At 39.5% G+C, this 19,054-nt stretch overlaps 1 protein-coding gene across 7 annotated transcripts in view; it reads right to left on the bottom strand.

Moving 5' to 3' along the window:
- Positions 1-19,054, bottom strand: part of NCOA7 (nuclear receptor coactivator 7) — a 163,979-nt gene that overhangs the window by 69,625 nt on the left and 75,300 nt on the right. For all 7 annotated transcript variants that reach the window (XM_045057996.1, XM_045057994.1, XM_045057997.1 and 4 more), the window contains one exon: positions 16,314-16,534. In XM_045057996.1, the coding sequence (XP_044913931.1) occupies positions 16,314-16,534 (221 nt within the window). The remainder of the gene's footprint in view (positions 1-16,313; positions 16,535-19,054) is intronic.

Genomic DNA, 19,054 nt, shown 5'->3' with positions numbered 1-19,054 from the left:
GGTTAAGTGTCCAACTTCGCCTCAGGTCATGATCTCGCAGTTTGTGGGTTCAAGCCCCGCATAGGGCTCTGTGCTGACAGTTCAGAGCCTGGAGCTGCTTCGGATTCTGTCTGTCTCTCTCTCTCTCTGCCCCTTCCCCTGCTCATGCTCTCTCTCTCTCTCAGAAATAAAACATTAAAAAAAAAAAAAAACTATCAAAGCCACAAGTCAAACACTAGGTTTTACTGTTGAGTCAATATAAAAAGCAAAGAACTGGCAAATTCTTAGAACCTAATTCGATGGTCTTGATATCATTATAGTACAAGGTAAAACTTTAGATGGATTCTTAATTTTTTTTTTCTTTTGCATTACGTTTTAAAGATGGCCAGCTACGTGTCTTCATAAGTGAAGTCCTGTATATCTTACCTAGACATAGTCTGCAGCACATAGTCCATGAAGCACTGGAGAGGCTTCTGGCCTTGGAGAGAGCCCAGAAGAGACGGGAGCTGCCTCGGGCGAGGACGGCTCTGCCACGCTTCAGGATGGGGTTCCACCTCCAGCGTTTCAGGTGGGGACCCATGACCATCTCCAAGGGTAGAACTATCTCCCAGTGATACTGACACCTTTATTTCCAGCTTCAGCCTCCTCAGACCCTTATATGTACACAATTTGGACCCTCCCCCTGCTTAGGAAAACCTGGAGCAAATGATGTAAGAGTATCTACTGCCAGAGGGGAAATAGGGCCAGATGTCCCTCAGGAGCCATTCAGAGCAGAGCAACTGAACCTCCTATTTGCCCCGCCTCTGAAAAAAGTTTTCAGAGCCAGTTTTTTCCAGCCTAATAAGGAAATAACTGTGGCAAAACTGACAAGACCCCTAGAGGAAAGATACATGGCACAGCCCATCTCATTTCTCATAAGCCCTGGATGTGGGGACACCTGTGTTGACCCCCCACCCAGGTGGATCTGGTGCCCTGCCCCCAGGTCATGGCTCCCCCCCTTCCCACCCCAGGCGTCCGCAACACAAGGCTCTTGGCTCCTGCATCTGAGGATGTCCTAGATATGAGTGTACAGACAGAAGACTCCTCTCGCTCCATGCACTGGGGCTGAATGAAGTTGATGTTCAGGAACAAGTCCAGGGCCTGGAGGAGCATGAAGGCTGGATGTGAAGGAATCCCTTGCAGTGGTGGTCTGTAAAGTCTTGGATGAGGTTACAACTGATGAAGGAATACATTTTAAGAAGATCTGTGGTTTGAGGACAGAACCTAAGGAAGGCTTAGAGGTGGGGAGTGAAAAGAAGTGTAGCTGATGGGGGGTGGCGAGTAAAAGGGGAAGAAGAGGAGTGACCTAGGCCAAAGTCAGATGCTTAACTGACTGAGCCCCTAGAGGCTCTTAAATACAGAGAATAAACAGAGGGTTTCTGGAGGGGAGGTGGGTGCAGGGATGGGTTAGATGGGTGATGGGCATTAAGGAGGGCACTTGATAGGATGAGCACTGGGTGTTATATGCAAGTGATGAACCACTAAATTCTACTCCTGAAACCAATACTACACTATATGTTAACTTGAATCTAAATAAAGAAAGAAAAATAAAACTACCAAGGTTCTAATAATACAAACATTGAAAGAAGCAGTAAGGGTCCACCCAGGGGTGGGGTCTAATCATCAGAGTGACAGACCATGTGTGGAATAAGCAAATACCGTGCTGTAACAGCCAACTGTGGGGTGTAGGAGCCCCAAGTAGGGCAGTGAGGCCAGGGCAGTGGTAAGGGAGGGGCCCTAGGATGCTGGAGTGAGGAGAACTGCATGATGTATTGGCTTCCTTCTGCTACTGTAACAAATTATCACAAATGTTGTGCCTCCACCTCAAAAATAAACACGGGGCGCCTGGGTGGCTCAGTCGGTTAAGCATCGGACTCCTGATCTCGGCTCAGGTAGTGATCTCACCGTTCATGAAATCAAGCTCCATGTGCAGCTCTATGCTGATAGGGCGGAGACTGCTTGGGGTTCTCTCTCTCCTCTCTCTGTCCCTCCCCCACTCATGCTCGCTGTTGCTCTCAAAATAAATAAATAAACATTTAAAAACATAAAAATAAATACAAAGTTAGTATCTTACAGTTTTGTAGGTTCCAAGTCTGACATGAGTCTCAATGGGCTAAAATCACAGTGCCTACAAATTCCAGGGCAAGACTGATTTCTTTGCCTCCTCCAACACCTAGAAGCAGGCTGCCCTCCTTGGCTCAAGGTCCCTTCCTCCACCTGCAAAGCCAGCAAAACCCAACCGAGTCCTCTCACGTGCCATTTCCTAGCTCTTCCTCCCCTTCTGTTGCCCTTGTTCACTTTTAAAGACCCTTGAGTTTATACTGGCCACACCTGGACAATCCAGGATGTTTTCCCTAAGGTCAGCTGATTAGCAACCTTAATTCCATCCATAACTTTAATGGGTTTTGGATTTTAAGACACAGACATCTTTGGTAAGGGGCATCATTCTGCCTACCGAGGATGCAGAACAGGTATAGGAAAAGATAAGAAAAGAGGTTCAGATTCAAAGAGGGAATTTTGGTGGATTCAAGGAGCGATCTCAGCTGTGAGTGTGCTGGGGGATGTGAAGGAATGCAGCACTGGCTAGATGTTCTGGTTCTGAGAAAAAAACAGCACGAATAAAACAATACCGATGTCATTTAAACCTGGCTGCAGTCACAGACCATTGGGAACCGGGTGAAGTCAGGACAGTAGACTTTGTTCACTACTGTCCTTGAAAACAGAAACAAAAGGCAACTGTGAATTCCTTGGATCTTGATTCCATAACCTCTATGACAGATATTGGAAGGACAGAAAAGACAGTATGTGGACTTTTTTTCTGTCATCCATTGTCTGAAGAAGCACAAATAGAATTTGAAAAGTATCAGGACCAATTCTGTACTGGCCTGACTCAGTGTGCACATCTTCTTTTTTTACTTTCCTTGAACAATGAATGCTCTCTCTTCCTTCCGTCTCCATCATAAGACCAACTGAATGGGGTACATGAGCTGGCAGCAAGGACACTCAACACCTTGTCGAAAGAGGGACGAGAGTTTTCCACAGCATCCAAATGAGGGGGATTTGTAGAGGCAAAAATTGTCTATGTCTCTCTAGATCTTTCTAAGAAAGAGGTACCCTGATTTATTTATTTACAAAAATTTTTTTAATGTTTTTTATTTTATTTTTGAGACAGAGACAGAGCATGAGCGGGGTGGGGGGGGGGGGCGCGGAGAGAGGGAGACACAGAATACAAGCAGGCTCCAGGCTCTGAGCTGTCAGCACAGAGCCTGACACGGGGCTCGAACTCACAGACTGTGAGATCATGACCTGAGCTGAAGTCGGACACCCAACAGACTGAGCCACCCAGGCACCCCTAATTTAAATTCAAGTTGGGGCTCCTGGGGGGCAGCTGAGCATCTGACTTCAGCGAAGGTCATGATCTCACAGTTTGTGAGTCAAACCCCGAGTCAGGCTCTGTGCTGACAGCTCAGAGCCTGGAACCTGCTTCAGATTCTGTGCCTCCCTCTCTCTCTGCCCCTCCCCCACTCAGGCGTGCACACTCTCTCTTTCTCAAAAATAAATAAAGATTTAAAAAAAAATTTAAATTCAAGTTAGTTAACATATAATGTCATATTGGTTTCAGGAATACAGTTTAGTGACTCATAACTTACATTTAACACCCAGTGCTCATGCCAACAAGTGCCCTCCTTAAGGTCCATCACCCATTTAGCCATTCCCCTACCCATCTCCCCACCAGCAACTCTCAGTTTGTTCTCTGTATTTAAGAGTCTCTTATGGTTTTCTTTCCTCTCTGTTTTTCTTATTTTATCCTTTCTTCCCTTCCCCTATGTTCACCTATTTGTTTCCTAAATTCTACACATGAGTGAAATCATATGGTATTTGTCTTTCTCTGACTTATTGTGCTCAGCATAATACACTCTAGTTCCATCCATTTTGTTGCAAATGGCAAGATTTTTGATCACCAAGTAATATTCCACACACCATGTCTTCTTTATCCATTCATCAGCTGATTGACATTTGGGTTCTTTCCATATTTGGCATCTATTGATAGTGTGCTATTAACATTGGGGTGCCTGGGGCCACCCTGATTTATAAATAGAATCTACTTACAATGACAGGCATTTCCTTGACCTGGGAACTGATGTGTTTGGCTGTGACAGTTTGACGATATTAACCATAAAATCAAGTCATGTGTCATCTCCCTTATGTCACCAAACATTTTTTCTGATTACAATTTGGTTATGGGGTCAAAAATGAACTGAGCTCAACTAGCAGTGCTGACACTTTCTCATAGCTGTGTGATGTTAACCAAGTTACCTGAAATCTTTGTGTCTCCATTTCCTTACCTGTAAAATGAAGAACTATCTCATAATGTTGTTCAGAAGATTAAATGAGATAACAAAGACAGTGTTCATCTCAGAGCCCAGCACAGAATAAGCGCTTAGCAAATGCTAGTATTATTTATAATAATGCAGTCAACATTAAGTTAATAGCAATTTGAATTGAGTAGGGTATTAAAAGAATTATCAACCTTAAGCAAAAAGGTTTCATTCCCAAAATACAGGAGTCATAGAAAATTAATATGATAGATTATTATAAATTATTTAAAAAAGAAGAACTACATCTGATCACTTTGATACATGCCAAAGAAGCCTTGGATGAATGAATCAGCCACTATCTTTTCTTAAAAGGAAAAAAAAAAAACTGTTAGAAAACTAAGAATAGGAGTGAACTTCCTTAACATGATGAAGAATTTTTACTCTTTGATATTGATATTAAAAATCTGTGTCTGAAAAAAAATCAGTGGATCCCTAAAAGTCGTAAAACAAAAGCACTTTCCCCGTGAGAATGTTCACTTCCTGGTCTGTAGTGGCTTGTTCATTACCTGAACACACCCTGAACTCAGGCACCAGTGAGGCCTCCACCCCAGCTTTCTAGAAGAGAGGCTCCAAGGTGTGCAGCGGGGGGGGGGGGGGGGGGGGGGGGGGGGGGGGGGGGGGGGGGGGGGGGAGAAATACCCGCAGGCACTGCGTGAGCTCCACCCCATTCCTTTTATCCCTTTGTTTTGTGGGAGACACGTGCTTAAGAGCAATTCCAGCAAAGCTTTTAAGGCTTTGGGGCATAATGTCTCCCAATCTGCTAAAAGAGGCTAACCTAATGTGATGCAAGTCTAAACCGCAAGAACTTAAGGTCATAAAAATGAACTCTGTAGTGGAGATGAAAGCAGCAACACTACAAATATCACAGAGACAGACCCTTTGGAGCTCCCAAGGATGAAGATGGGAAGTCTGCCATTCTTTGGAGGCCACCTTCCACAGCACTGCAACACAACACCTGTGGACCGTACTCCAGGCAGCTGCCGGTTGGCCAGTGAGCTCTTCAGAAATTAAGTGCTAGTCGAAACTCTCTTAAAGCATATCTGAGGCAACCAAGATGAGTTCTATCAGAAACGGAAAGCAAATACTAACACACTAACCAGTGTAAATGTAAGAATTCCTACTATCGTGGTTTATACTCAACTTTGTTTTGGAATCTCTAATCAAAGGAAAAGATCAAAGTTTTACATACTGAAAAGAAAGAAATGAAATCTTCATGATTAGCAGATGAGTTAATTGTCTACCTAAAGAACCAACATCATGAAAATATCCAGAAATCATAAAATTGTTCAGCAAGGTGGCCAGATATAATAGTCTTTTATATTTGTGACAGAAGGGTATTTTGAAAAGTCCCAAACATAACAGTATGAAACTAGAAAATGTCTAGGAATAATTAAAATGAGATAATGGGAAGATACATATAAAGAAAATTCAAAAGGTTAACTAAAGTATGTATATGGAAGCTTGAATAAAGGGAACTACATATATATAATGTTCCTAAATTGGAAATCTCATTCTTGTAAAAATTTCACTTTCTCTTCAAATGAAATGCAATTTAAATTAAAAAAAAATTTGGAGAAGGGAAACATGCCGAATTGATCATCATATTTCTGTAAGCATAAATACATCATAAGACTATCCAAAATTATCTTTAAAAGAAAAATGACAGTAGGAACACTGTATTGTTGAAACAAATGATAATAAAACCATGGCAATCAAAACACTATTGTGAAATATCAAAATTCAGAACTATATTGAAGTAATTTAATGTAATATATAAATGCCTTTAGGGGTGCCTGGGTTTCCCCATTAGTTGAGTGTGGGACTCCTGGTTTGGGCTCAGGCCATGATCTTGCAAACCGTGAGACTGAGCCCCACACCAGGCTCTGTGCTGACAGCGGGGAGCCGGCTTTCTATTCTCTCTACTCTCTGCCCTTCCCATGCTCTCTCCTCCCTCCCCTCAAAATAAATAAATAAACTTTAAAATAAAATGCTTGTATAAGCCAGTAAGAAAAGGCTGGCTTTTCCCATAAATGTCATGTAGCTTCACATTAGAGGGGAGGCTTTGGTATCAAACAGACTCAATGACAGCCCTGGTCTGCCCCTAGCTCACTGTATAAGTAACTTCACTTAATCAAAGACAGTTCCCCAGCATGTAAATTGGGGATATAGAGGCACCTGGCTGGCTCAGTGAGTGGAGCATGTGACTCTTGATTTCAGAATCCTGACTTCAAGCCCCATGTTGGGTGTGGAACCTGCTTTAAAAAAATAAATAAAAATAAAAATATAAAATAAAATAAAATAAAGTGGGGATACCAACTGGACTCCCACAGAGAGTTGCTGTAAGGATTACATAAGGCAATTCGATTAAGGTAAAGCACTCCACAATGCATGAAAAAGGCCTCAGGAAACCTTAAGAATTACTATTAAATGAGGTTGGATGAACACCAGCTAAGACTTGGAGAAAAATTCAGATCACTCTCAAATCAGTACAGGCAGATTCAAGATTTAATAGTTTAAAAAGTTAAGTTAGAAATTAACTTCTTCTTGACGTTAGGGTGGCTGGTTGGCTCAGTCGACTGAGTGTCCAACTCTTGATTTTGGCTCAGGTCATGATCCCAGGGTCGTGGGATCGAGCCCTGCCATGTCCAGCTCCGTGATGAGCATGGTGCTTGAGATCCTCTCTCTCCCCCTCTCTCTCTCTCCCTCCTTCTGACCCTCGCCCCTGCTCACACACTCTCTCTTTCTAAAATAAAGTTTTAAGAAAATGTCCTTGAATAAAAATACAGGATTTGTAATTGTTTAAAGAAACGTGTTCCCTATCGGTGATAAAACATTTCTGACATTGTTGGCCTGACTCTGTCAAGAGTGCAATGAAAATGGGGCGCCTGGGTGGCTCAGTCGGTTAAGCGGCCGACTTCAGCTCAGGTCACGATCTCGCGGTCCGTGAGTTCGAGCCCCGCGTCGGGCCCGGGGCTGATGGCTCGGAGCCTGGAGCCTGCTTCCGATTCTGTGTCTCCCTCTCTCTCTGCTCCTCCCCCGTTCATGCTGTGTTTCTCTGTGTCTCAAAAATAAATCAACGTTAAAAAAAAATTAAAAAAAAAAGAGTGCAATGAAAATATTAAATGTTATATTTAATATGTTTATAATATTATGGAATACCTGAATTATAAGCTGTTACAATACAATTTTTAAAAGGCGTGTCATGAGGAACCTCGTCTCCTGAGGATGGAGAGGGCAGGCATGTGAGGAAGAATTCACTATACTAAATATGAACTCCAGATTTTATCCTCTGTTGACAGAAAGGGAAATGCCCTGCAGACCTTATCTTCCTTCCTTCAAGCATGTCACAGGCAATACAGTCCTTGACTAAAATGAGTCATGCCGATGGAAAATCTAGAAAGCAAGAAGGGTGGGGGAGTTGTTTAAATTCTTTACCTCAGAGCCTAGTGGCGGCCCTCAGCAGGGAGCAGGCCCTCAAGTATTTGTGGAATGAGTTAACTAATCTCCTAAGTGAACAGTTTATTTCAGTTGTTGAGTCAGCTTTTGACATAGTAGCCATAAAACCAAGAGCGTTTCAACGTCACACATAGATGACACACATATATGATGAGCCCAGGTAGTTAGCCCAGACAGAAATCTCAACCTTATCAGCACTCACATTATAGCTCAGGGGAAATGGAAACTCCACGTATAATCAACTTTTTCTCCTTACTAAGAAACAACAATGTCCCTCGAGCTGTGGAGAAGACACTAAAATTTTACTTAACTTTTGCCTTATTTCTCTCTCAGAGTTCACTCGGGGTAGCAGAATGATGTACAATGGCTTTGCTAGGGTGTCTGTGCCAGAGGACTGGGCTTAAATTCCTGCTTCATGCTGATCCACGGTGGGGCCTTTGGGGAGTTACGCAGGTTCTAGGTGTTTTCATTTATAAAATAGGCTACTACCACCTGCATTAGATCATGATGAGTATTCAATTAAATAATGAAATAAAGCATCTAACTACAGGAGACACTCATCCAAAATAAGCTCTTTCTGCTCTTCCTTGTGCCTACAGCTGCTTCTACTCTCCTTCCTACTCTCTTTCGTACCATCCGAAAATTCAAGGTCGCTTTTGTTTTTTTCAATACATGAATCAAAAACTTAGTTGGGTAAATTTAAAATTTAGAAGAAACTATGAAATATAAAAATTCTGTATGAATCAAAACTATACAGTCATTAAAACATAGAGTTGAATAAGAGAAGGAAATACAAATAACCCATTTATCCCCATTCAGAAAGAACCAATGCTTACATTCTCATGAACAGAATCCAGCAGTCCTCCATCTCTCTTTCTGTATGTATACAGGTGAGTTATTTTTTTTCACAAAACTGAATCATACTCTATATACTGTTGGCAACCTGCTTTCCTACTGTAAAATTTTTTGTGTGTGAAAAGTTGCCACATCTTTTTTCTACATCATTTTTAAATGGCACATAGTCTTCCATTTTATGTCATTTATGTTATTTTTATTTTTCCATTATTTAAAGCAATGCAGTGAATAAGACGTGGTATATTTACACAATGGAGTATTATTCAGCCATAAAAAAGAATGAAATCTTGCCATTTGCAATGGCATGTATGGAGACCGAGATTATAATGCTAAGAGAGACAAGTCAGACAGAGAAACACAAATACCATGATTCACTCATATATGCAATTTAAAAAACAAAACAAACAAGCAGAGAAAAAAAAAACAGAGGGGAGGGGCCAGAGAATGGGTTAGGTAGATGATGGGGATTAAGGAATGCACTTGAGGTGAGCACAGAGTGATATATGGAAGTGTTAAATTACTATATTGTGCACCTGAAACTAATGTAACACTGTAGTTACCTGAAATTAAAAACTTAAAGTAAGAACAAAGTAACAAAATAATAAACAAAACAATGCAATATTAGTCACTGTAGTTAAATCTTCTAATATGCACATGACTGGTTCCTTAGGGTGAATTTCTACAACACAGTTGTTGGGCCAAAGAGTATGGAAATGGTAAGTCTCTTGATAAAAATGGTTATTGCCTTCCAGAAAGATGTGACCACATTACTCTCCCACTATCAACGTATTAGAGCATTTTTCTTTTGCACCTCCCCCAGTACACTTCTAAGTTGATTTTTCTAAATCACTTAAGCTGAAAAAAATCACTGACCATATGTAATCTGATCTATTGTCCTTTTCTCAGCCCAAATCACAGTTGGATATTTCTCTTACACTGAGATTTCTCCTAATACAAACGTGATATTACAGATCAATTAGGGAACAAGATGTAGATTAAACAGATTACAATAGGACTAGACTCAGCTTTAGCTCCTAGTACAACAGGTTTTTTTATTAAAAAAATTTTTTTTTTCAACGTTTATTTATTTTTGGGACAGAGAGAGACAGAGCATGAACGGGGGAGGGGCAGAGAGAGAGGGAGACACAGAATCGGAAGCAGGCTCCAGGCTCTGAGCCATCAGCCCAGAGCCCGACGCGGGGCTCGAACTCCCGGACCACGAGATCGTGACCTGGCTGAAGTCGGACGCTTAACCGACTGCGCCACCCAGGCGCCCCACAACAGGTTTTTTTAAAACACAGCTGCTTGGTTCAGTGATTATACTTTTTGCTTCAACAACAACAAGAATTGATTATAATATACTACGTTAATGGGAGTGTTGGAGTTGTGAGAGGAAAAGGAAGGAGTGTCCCTTGATCACTGTCAGGTTTAAGAGCTCGGGGATTGGGGGAAATGGGTAAATGTTGACCAAAGAATGCAAACTTCCAGTTTGGTGATCATAGTTAATAATACTATATTGTGTATCTGAAAGTTGCTGAGAGTGGATCTTAAATGTTCTCACCACAAAAACGAAATGGTAATTATGTGACCTATGGAGGTGTTAGCTAAAGCTATAGTGGCAATAGTCTTGCAATATATACACACACGCATCAAGTCAACACTCCGTATACTTTAAATTTATACAAAGTTACATCAATTTTATCTCATAAAGCTGAAAAAAAATATACCTTTTTATATTCATGCTTTATTTTTTTTAAGTTTTTATATTTATGCTTTTAACTATATTTGCAACGGTTATATCTTTTCAATTTTATGTTTAATTAGTTGTAATGCTCACCACCAATTCTTTCATAAAATGACTTTCATTCTTGAGGACTAGATTGTGATAGAGTCCTCAGGGGGAAAAAAAAAGTCTCTCCCACTCAGTAACTCCGTTTAGGAAAGGTATGACATAAATGGTATGTTTCTCAGATTTAGTATGCCTGAGAATGTCCTGTTGTCTTTGAGCTTGAAAAACAGCTTTTACTTCACAACTATGAAGATTTCATTCCTTTGGTGTTCACCGCTGTGAAGTCTGTGCCTGACTCTCTTTGTTCCTTTGTAGGTAACATTTTTTATAAAGGTTGTTTTTACCATTTATGTGTGACCTGTGAACATCTGCCATAGTTTCTCTACATGCTGAATACTCCTTCCTCATTCTGCCTAAATATGGTGAGCTCTTTTGATTTCTAAAGTCAGGTATGAAAGCATTCTTCTTTCACTGTGTTGGATTACTGCTTCTTTTCCCATTGTTTTGATTCTTCGCCAAGAACACCTTTGATCGTTAGACTCTTTGCTCAAACCTCGCCCCTGTCATCTGCCCTCATCACTTACATTTCTTCCTCAACAACTTGTGCACTCTGGGGGCATTTGTCAGGTTTGTCCTGTGCACCTAGGTTTTCATGGTATGACTTCACTTAAACATTAATCTAACTTCCCTGATGGGCCCAAGAAGCACAGGCCTAATTACTTCCATCCTAATAATATCAATTTATTTTATGCCCAAGTCCCTTAAGTCTCTATATTCTGCCTGATTAAAAACAAACAAACAAACAAACAAACAAACACATTATTTCTTGACATCCTCTTTCCACATTAAAGTCCATTTTAATCCTTTATTGTGTGATTCTTTGGGCTCTAAACTACCAGAATGATCATTACCTTGGAATAGAAGGCAACACTATTAAATGTTGCGGCTTGACCTACTTTTATATTTGGAAATTCATTTCTCATAATAACATAACTTTGGCTTTGAGAACTTGTTACATGAAACAAAGAGAAATGACATACAGGAAATATTCATACATGTGGTTAGAAAAAGTCTACAAAAACGTAATCTGTGTCAGGAAATGTGTCAGGATTGAATTGTGGGAAATAATTCAGCAATTGCTAATGTTCATGTTGTAGCAAAACCCAAAAACATTTAAAAAGGAAAAGTAGAAAGTTTCACTCATTATTTTATTCTTATTAAGTTTCTTTTTAATTCAGGAGGAAAAACTATGATGTGAATGATTAATACAAACACGACAGATTATTGAAAGCTAGATTGATTCTCAACACTGCAGGTTCTCTCTGAATAAATCTTCGACCATGCAATCACAAAAGTGCCTATAGTCTTACTTAAGTGTTTTCTTTTTGCTAAAATAACTTCTCAATTCTCTTAAAATATCTATTTCACTGCAGTATTTTTAAAAATTAAACTTTTATGCTAAAACACTACAAAATTACGAAAATATACTTTATTCCAATTTAGGCTTGCCTCCCATATTTGTAAAATTTCTCCATCTTTTTCAAATTTTACATCTGCATACCTGTGTTTCAGTTAAAGAACTTTCCTACTGAGGATATTACCCACTTTGAATATTCCCATTCCTATCTCCACTTTCACAGAAGCAAGGATGTGCATTATCCTAAGACTAAAGAATAACGTATTCCTTTAATATAGAAGAATTTAATGATATAATTCATGCCATCAAATATATTTTGATACTGTAATAAGGACCAGACAAAAGATACATATGTACACATCTAATAAGATGCATGATTATCAAACAATTCCTTAAGAGTTCACATAAATAAATATAAGTTTAAAAAGAGTCACGTGCATCAGCAAATATAAGTGCAAGCACAGAAGAGTTGACTTCATATATTCTAGAAGCTTTGGGGCAGTATTTTTTTTGGATGTTGACCCTGTGCCATGTGCTACACTGGGTACTGGATCTAGATTTATCTGATACCATCTGCCTCAATGTAATTAATTCACTTCCTTCTCCAACTCCCCTCTGAGAAACAAAACAGTTTTAGAATTTGCACCAATTTGTTACAATGGGGCAACTACAATGACTCAATCTTTCCATAACATCTTTTATAGGAATCTAACTGTTGCATTCTTTTAACTGTCAGGGGATAGCAATGAATTGTTACCCAAGGCTCACATGAGGCATAGATAAATCTAATTTAACAAATAAAAACATTATTTTGTCAAAATATGCTTCCTTATTAGGTAGATGTTAGCAATGTAGAGATACCTACAGAAAGTTACTATTTTCCTTCTTTATTGATTATAGAACTTCAAATTTGTCTAATGTTCTTTTTGCAAAGCCCTTGGGTTTACTCTATTATATTATTCAGTTTCTATATTTTATTACTAACACTAAAAATAAATATAAAATGTGTAATACGTAAAAAAAAAATTAAGAAAACAAAACTCTCTTGCAACTTTTGTACTCAGAGAAAACGATTATCAACATACTGTTTATAGATCCTTCCACTCTGTTTATTATTTGTCATCCATTAACTTTTTGTGTTGACTCTGTATGTTCCCTGTTAACTTCTGTGACATGTGTGGGTTATGTTACACCTGTGAGTAGCAAATTACAGGCTTTTCACCTGAAATCTAGGCCCGTCTAGACAAATCCACTTGGTACCTCAAAAATATCTCCAAACACAAACACACTGAATTCTTTTTTCCTTCGTAAATTTTCCAGTTTGTCTGTTCTGGACTCTGTTCTTTTTCTCCTTCACACACTAGAATGATCACCAAATACTGCTGATTCTATGAGCAAAATATCTCCTTAAGGGGCCCTTTCCCCTCTGCCCCAGTCTCTAGCCAGTATTACTTGCCTTCAGGCTCATTTCTACCCAATGTCCTCAGATTTATCATCTTAAAACACACAATTGGGGAGTTCCCCCAATAGCTCCCTACTGATTACAGAAAAGTCCAAATCCTTAGTGTAGCTGACAAGAACCCATTTTAGTGTCTGTTCTCCCCAGGCGAGAGCCACCAGAAGAAGTAGAAATGGGATTACTCTTGATTTGAGACCTACTGCTCCACCTAGTGGTACAGAATAACATCTAGGGATGGGAGTCTAGGGAATATGCCAGGTCAGCCCTATGAGATCAAGCAAACCTGCCAACATGGGTGTTTGTCTTCTAGAGACTGATGTGAAAAGGGACAAAGAACTCTGGAATTCAGTGGGCATCTAGTGGTTTTCTGTTAGCACTGAATTCTCCTAGGGAGATGCCCCAAACCTCCAAACCAGTTATCATTACCATTCTTAAGAGAAAATGAAAAGCCATGATTGCATCTCTTTACTTATTGCTACCAAATAAAAGCACAGAATAATTCTGACCCAACTATTGCACTGCCACCTATATCCTTCCAGAATTTTCATGAACTCAAACTGAAACAGTATACATTCATCTATGTATTAATTCATACACTCCATGCAAATTTAAAGAGCACTTGTAACTCAGATACTACACAAAGCTAATGACACAGGGTCAAAGTGACTATAGCCTATAAATAGGAAATCAGACAAATAAATCCATGACAAGAGTGCCGAATGAGAGTCTAAGCTGGCCACGGACAGGTAGGGCTTCCTGAGGTGATTTTGTGGTCAAGTGAGAGTTGGTTAGGTAAAGAGCAGAGTGAAGGGTACTGTTTCAGATTTAAAGGATTACACATGCAACAGAGAGCAGCACATTAAAAGCTGTCCCAGCACAGCATCCACAGCACAGCATCATGACTAAAAGAAACCTCAATCAATAGGAATCCACCAGCCTCTTTCAAGGAAACCCTACAAAGCAAAATGCCTCTGCTTGAAAAAACTTCTTAAGCAACTGCATTTACAATAAAGATGAAAAAAGATAATATTTAAGCTGCACAACTATTTAAAGCCACACATTTTCAAGTGTCCATTTTGCATGAGTCATATGTAAAAGAAGATGAGAAATGCAATTTCTCTTAATCCTCTTCCTCTTTTTGGAAATAAGGGATAATACTCAACACTTTAAATTTAAAAGGGAAGTCTACTAGTCACGAAGAAGTTTATTCAATAGGTGACGTGCTTTTTATAAAATCCTAAATGGCTAGAGATTAAAAGCATCCATTAAGCTATGTAATACATGATATAATGAGATTATAATCAATACATGATAGAATCACATGTGGCCTGCTACAAACCACATACTTTGCACTGCAGATACCTCATCTGTCTCTGTTGGAGAAATGTCTGCCCAGTCACATTTATTACCACTTCAAAGGGAGCCCCTTATATCTTTGATGAGCACTGCCAGAAAGTTATATTAAGATGGAGACAAGATATGCCTCCCAGAAACTTTGGCATTAATTGTGACCAAACTTGGGGCCCTTGGGAGAAGTCTCTGCTACAAGAGCACATTTCATATAGTGTAATGCACCCCGTTCTCAGAGACCCCATTGTCTCTCTCTCTTAGCCTAGCAGTCTTACCTACCCTGTAACCTGTATGCCACATCAAGTTTTGGCTCTCAGTTCCCTTTCTTTTCAGAACATACCCCAGGCCTGCATGTGTGAGATGGGTGATCCCGGTAAAGCGGGATTATCACCTCCATCACGCTAAAGTGGGATTATCACCTCCATTATGCTGGCTATGCTACTTTTGTTGACGCAGTTTCAGATGCAATGAATATTCTGAGAAACTCTATAATATTGCAGACTCATTTTAACATTCCCCTTAACTAAAGGTGCCTGTTTGGCTCAGCTGGTGAAGCATGCAAGTCTTGATCTCGGGGTCATGAATTCAAGCCCCACACTGGGCATAGGTTACTTAAAAAAAAATCCCCTCGACTAAAACTAAGTCATGGTCTTTTTTTTTTTTTTTTTTAAACTGATGGATGCTAGACCACGTCTCCACCATTTTCTATTGCCCAGCTGATGCCACATAGTACAGGCATGTCTAGCAACACATTTAAGGATATGTTTGTATACCTTAAGAAAAGCATTTCCCATACAAGGTAAGTGACCAGCCATTAGAGAGATACTTATTAGGGCACACTAGGTGCTGGAGGCTAGGAACCCAAAGTTAAATGAGACACACCAACATTATGCCACTGTCATCCTTTACCCAAGATTATGTATATAAAACAAGGGTGAACGGCACCTTGTAACTCTCAATAAACTGTTATTTATTAACAGTTAACAATAAACTGTTATTGTTATTATTAGGATGACAATCATCAGTTATATGTCAATATTCTTTTATTTAAAAAAAAATTTTTTTTAATGTTTATTTATTTTTGAGAGAGAGAGAGAGTGAGACAGAGAGTGAGCGGGGGAGGGGTGGAGAGAGAGAGACAGAATCCGAAGCAGGCTCCAGGCTCTGGGCTGTCAGCACAGAGCCAGATGTGGGGTTCAAACCATGAACCACGAGAATATGACCTGAGCTGAAGTTGAATGCCCAACCGACTGATCCACCCAGGCGCCCCTATCAATATTCTTTTAAAAACTATGACAGACTTTTAAAATGAAAATACTGGGGCGCCTGGGTGGCTCAGTCGGTTGAGCGTCCGACTTCGGCTCAGGTCATGATCTCACAGCTCGTGAGTTCTAGCCCCCTGTTGGGCTCTGTGCTGACAGCTCAGAGCCTGGAGGCTGCTTCGGATTCTGTGTCTCCCTCTCTCCCTGCCCCTAACCACTTGCATTCTGTCTCCATCTCTTTCAAAAATAAATAAACATTAAAATTTTAAAAATAAAATAAAATAATGAAATAAAATGAAAGTACTACCAGATTGCCATCAATACTCACCAGTACTATAATATCTCTTCAGTTCTGTACGCCTGATCTCCTTTAACTGATTATTTTTTCTCTTTTTTTTCTCATCAGTAATATATTCCTCTTCCACAGCAATGTTGCATTTGTCTTGTTCTAAAATGACTGCTTTCGCATCCTCTTTTCCAGTGTGGGTCCTTGTGGCAATAGCTGAGGCTGTCTCTGCATTTTGTTTGGCCTGTTTTTTCTTTTTCAATCTAGGAATGAGGGAAAAAAGGAAAAATGCTGAAGAAAGAAATGATTTTCTAGGAGAAATTATATTAGTTTCATTCTGTTGGGCTTTGAAAAACTACTTAACTGATATAGAAAACACTTTATATTTCTGTTAATCACATTTTCCTCTTACTGTCTTCTTTTCTAATCACTTAAAAATTCTTATTACATGGAGTCCTGGAGTATTTCCTCAATCTTATATCCTCGGTACTTACATCTCAGAAAATTATTAGGAAATCCTCCAGGCCTGGGGGAAGACTAGATTCTAAATGTTGAACATTTTTTTAAATCAAAATATACAGCTGCCATGTTTGAAGTGTTACATTAAAAAAAGAGAGAGACGGGCCCCCTGGGTGGCTCAGTCGATTGAGCGACCGACTTCGGCTCAGGTCATGATCTCAGGGTCCATGGGCCTGAGCCCTGTGTTGGGCTCTGTGCTGACAGCTTGGAGCCTGGAGCCTGCTTTGGCTTCTGTGTTTCCCTCTCTCTTTGACCCTCCCCCAATTCATGCTCTGTCTCTCTCTTTCCCCCCAAAGTAAATAAACATTAAAAATTTTTTTTTAATTACAAAAATAAATATAGAGAGAGAGTTTCAGGTTTTCAATGGTACCTTTGGACTGATGGGCAAACACATTTGTAAGAATAAATCCTTTATAACTGATTCACACACTGAGTGTAGAACTTTGGCAAGCTGGCTCAGGTCCGAGCAATTCTTTTCCTTTATACATAGATGCTAGTGGTACCGAAGAAAGAGCTGCATTTCCAGAGACAGAAAATGCCATAATGACAATATATATAGTTATCATTATCATTACTAATATCAGAGCTGACTGATACATTAGTTAACATATTTGATGTTTTCAATTCCTTACTAACTCAAAGATGTGTAAGAGATGAAGTTTATCATAATTTGCTGAGATCCAATAACTCAAAATATTTTCCAACTGAGGTATCACTGTAATTAACTGATGTGTCACTCTGTACTTACCAGGCCTTCTGAGGAATGCTTTCACCTTACCAGAATATAAAGAACAAGGGTCCTGGCCTCTACTATACATGGCAGTCTGCTCCAGTGTAAATATTTTTAATTAGGACTCTTTTTGCTCCCTTTCTGTTTACACACAGTCACTATCTCTGACACATACATGTCTATTTCCTTTGCTATCTGGAGCACTTATACAATTCAATGTTGGGCAAGGATAAAGAAATGTTTTGGGAGAAAAATGAAATACCCGCAGGAATAATACAGGGACTAAGGTTAGATTTTATGCTTCTTTGCTTTGTGACATTGAACAAATCCATTTAACAGTTTGGAGAGGTCCCTCACTGAGGCCTCGCTATTTAATTGGGTCTGATTGAGAGAATATGTGTCAACATGCAACACAAATAAACAAACAGAAATAGTAAAATATCCCCTCACATCATCACATAATGACATGAGAACTAAGCATGGTAAGATACATAATACATTCAGCTTTTGAGATAAACTCTCATATTCCAAGAAAATATTTCAACTAGGCTGTAATTCATTGAACACTTAGCAAGCAGTCATGTCCTTAGACTCTAGCTGGCTAATAAATAAGCATATGGCCTAGGAGAAAGGACAGCTGGGCAAAAATCACAGATGCACATACTCCCCATCTCTTAGTTTAGCTATCTTTTTATGTTTACTTGTTAAACAAACCACAAACAAAACCAAACTGGAGATTCATAAAAAGGAGTTCTATTCAGTAGACATGTTTTTATTTTCTAACTTCAGATTCTAAATTTTTTTTTTTTCTGGTAAGAGCCAGTAGTTCTTCACAATGTTGAGTCAGATAATGTTCCTAATAAAACAATTTCTCTCTCGATCAAGAGTATTATATGTGAGGCTGAAATTAGTAGGCAGTAACCTAGACATCATGAAGAGATTAGCACTTTGCTTAGGGAGGTCTACGCAAAGAGTTGATCTCTGTATCCAAAAAGCTGGCTATGAATGGGCTGATCTTCTTCTGATATACTGGCTTCTCAAAAACATGCTTGAGATGAACCTTACTGGCACTTCCAAAAATCATTCCTTCCAGGAGGAGAGAAAAGAGGTGTTAAAAATTAATTCTACACAGCCTGAGATATGTTGCTTGTTCCTCTTCTGGATTTTTCCACTTTAGGTTGATGTAAATGTCCTCATTTCACAGTCCCCATGATAATTAAACTCACTCAGATCTAGGGCACATGTTTTGATGAACAGCAGCACTCTTTGGGGACATCTCATTAGAGACTGATTTTCACACGTGGAAATAACAAAATGGGATACACTGTTTTATTCATTTGCCCCTTTTCTGCACAGACCATTAATGTCAACACATAGAGCCAAAAGTAATTGTTTAAAGAAAAAATGCTAGGAAGCAGCAATACCAAACTTGTTTAACAGAAAACAGAATACAATTTAATACTTCACCAGTTTTACAATCAGCTACATCTTTTGTTTTGACTAGAGTACTCATGAGAATTTATTTCTCTGGAGT

Source organism: Felis catus, chromosome B2 (genome assembly GCF_018350175.1).
Source record: "Felis catus isolate Fca126 chromosome B2, F.catus_Fca126_mat1.0, whole genome shotgun sequence".
Classification (NCBI taxonomy): domain Eukaryota; kingdom Metazoa; phylum Chordata; class Mammalia; order Carnivora; family Felidae; genus Felis; species Felis catus.
Note: the sequence above shows the minus strand (reverse complement) of the source record. Positions and strands in the feature narration are given on the sequence as shown.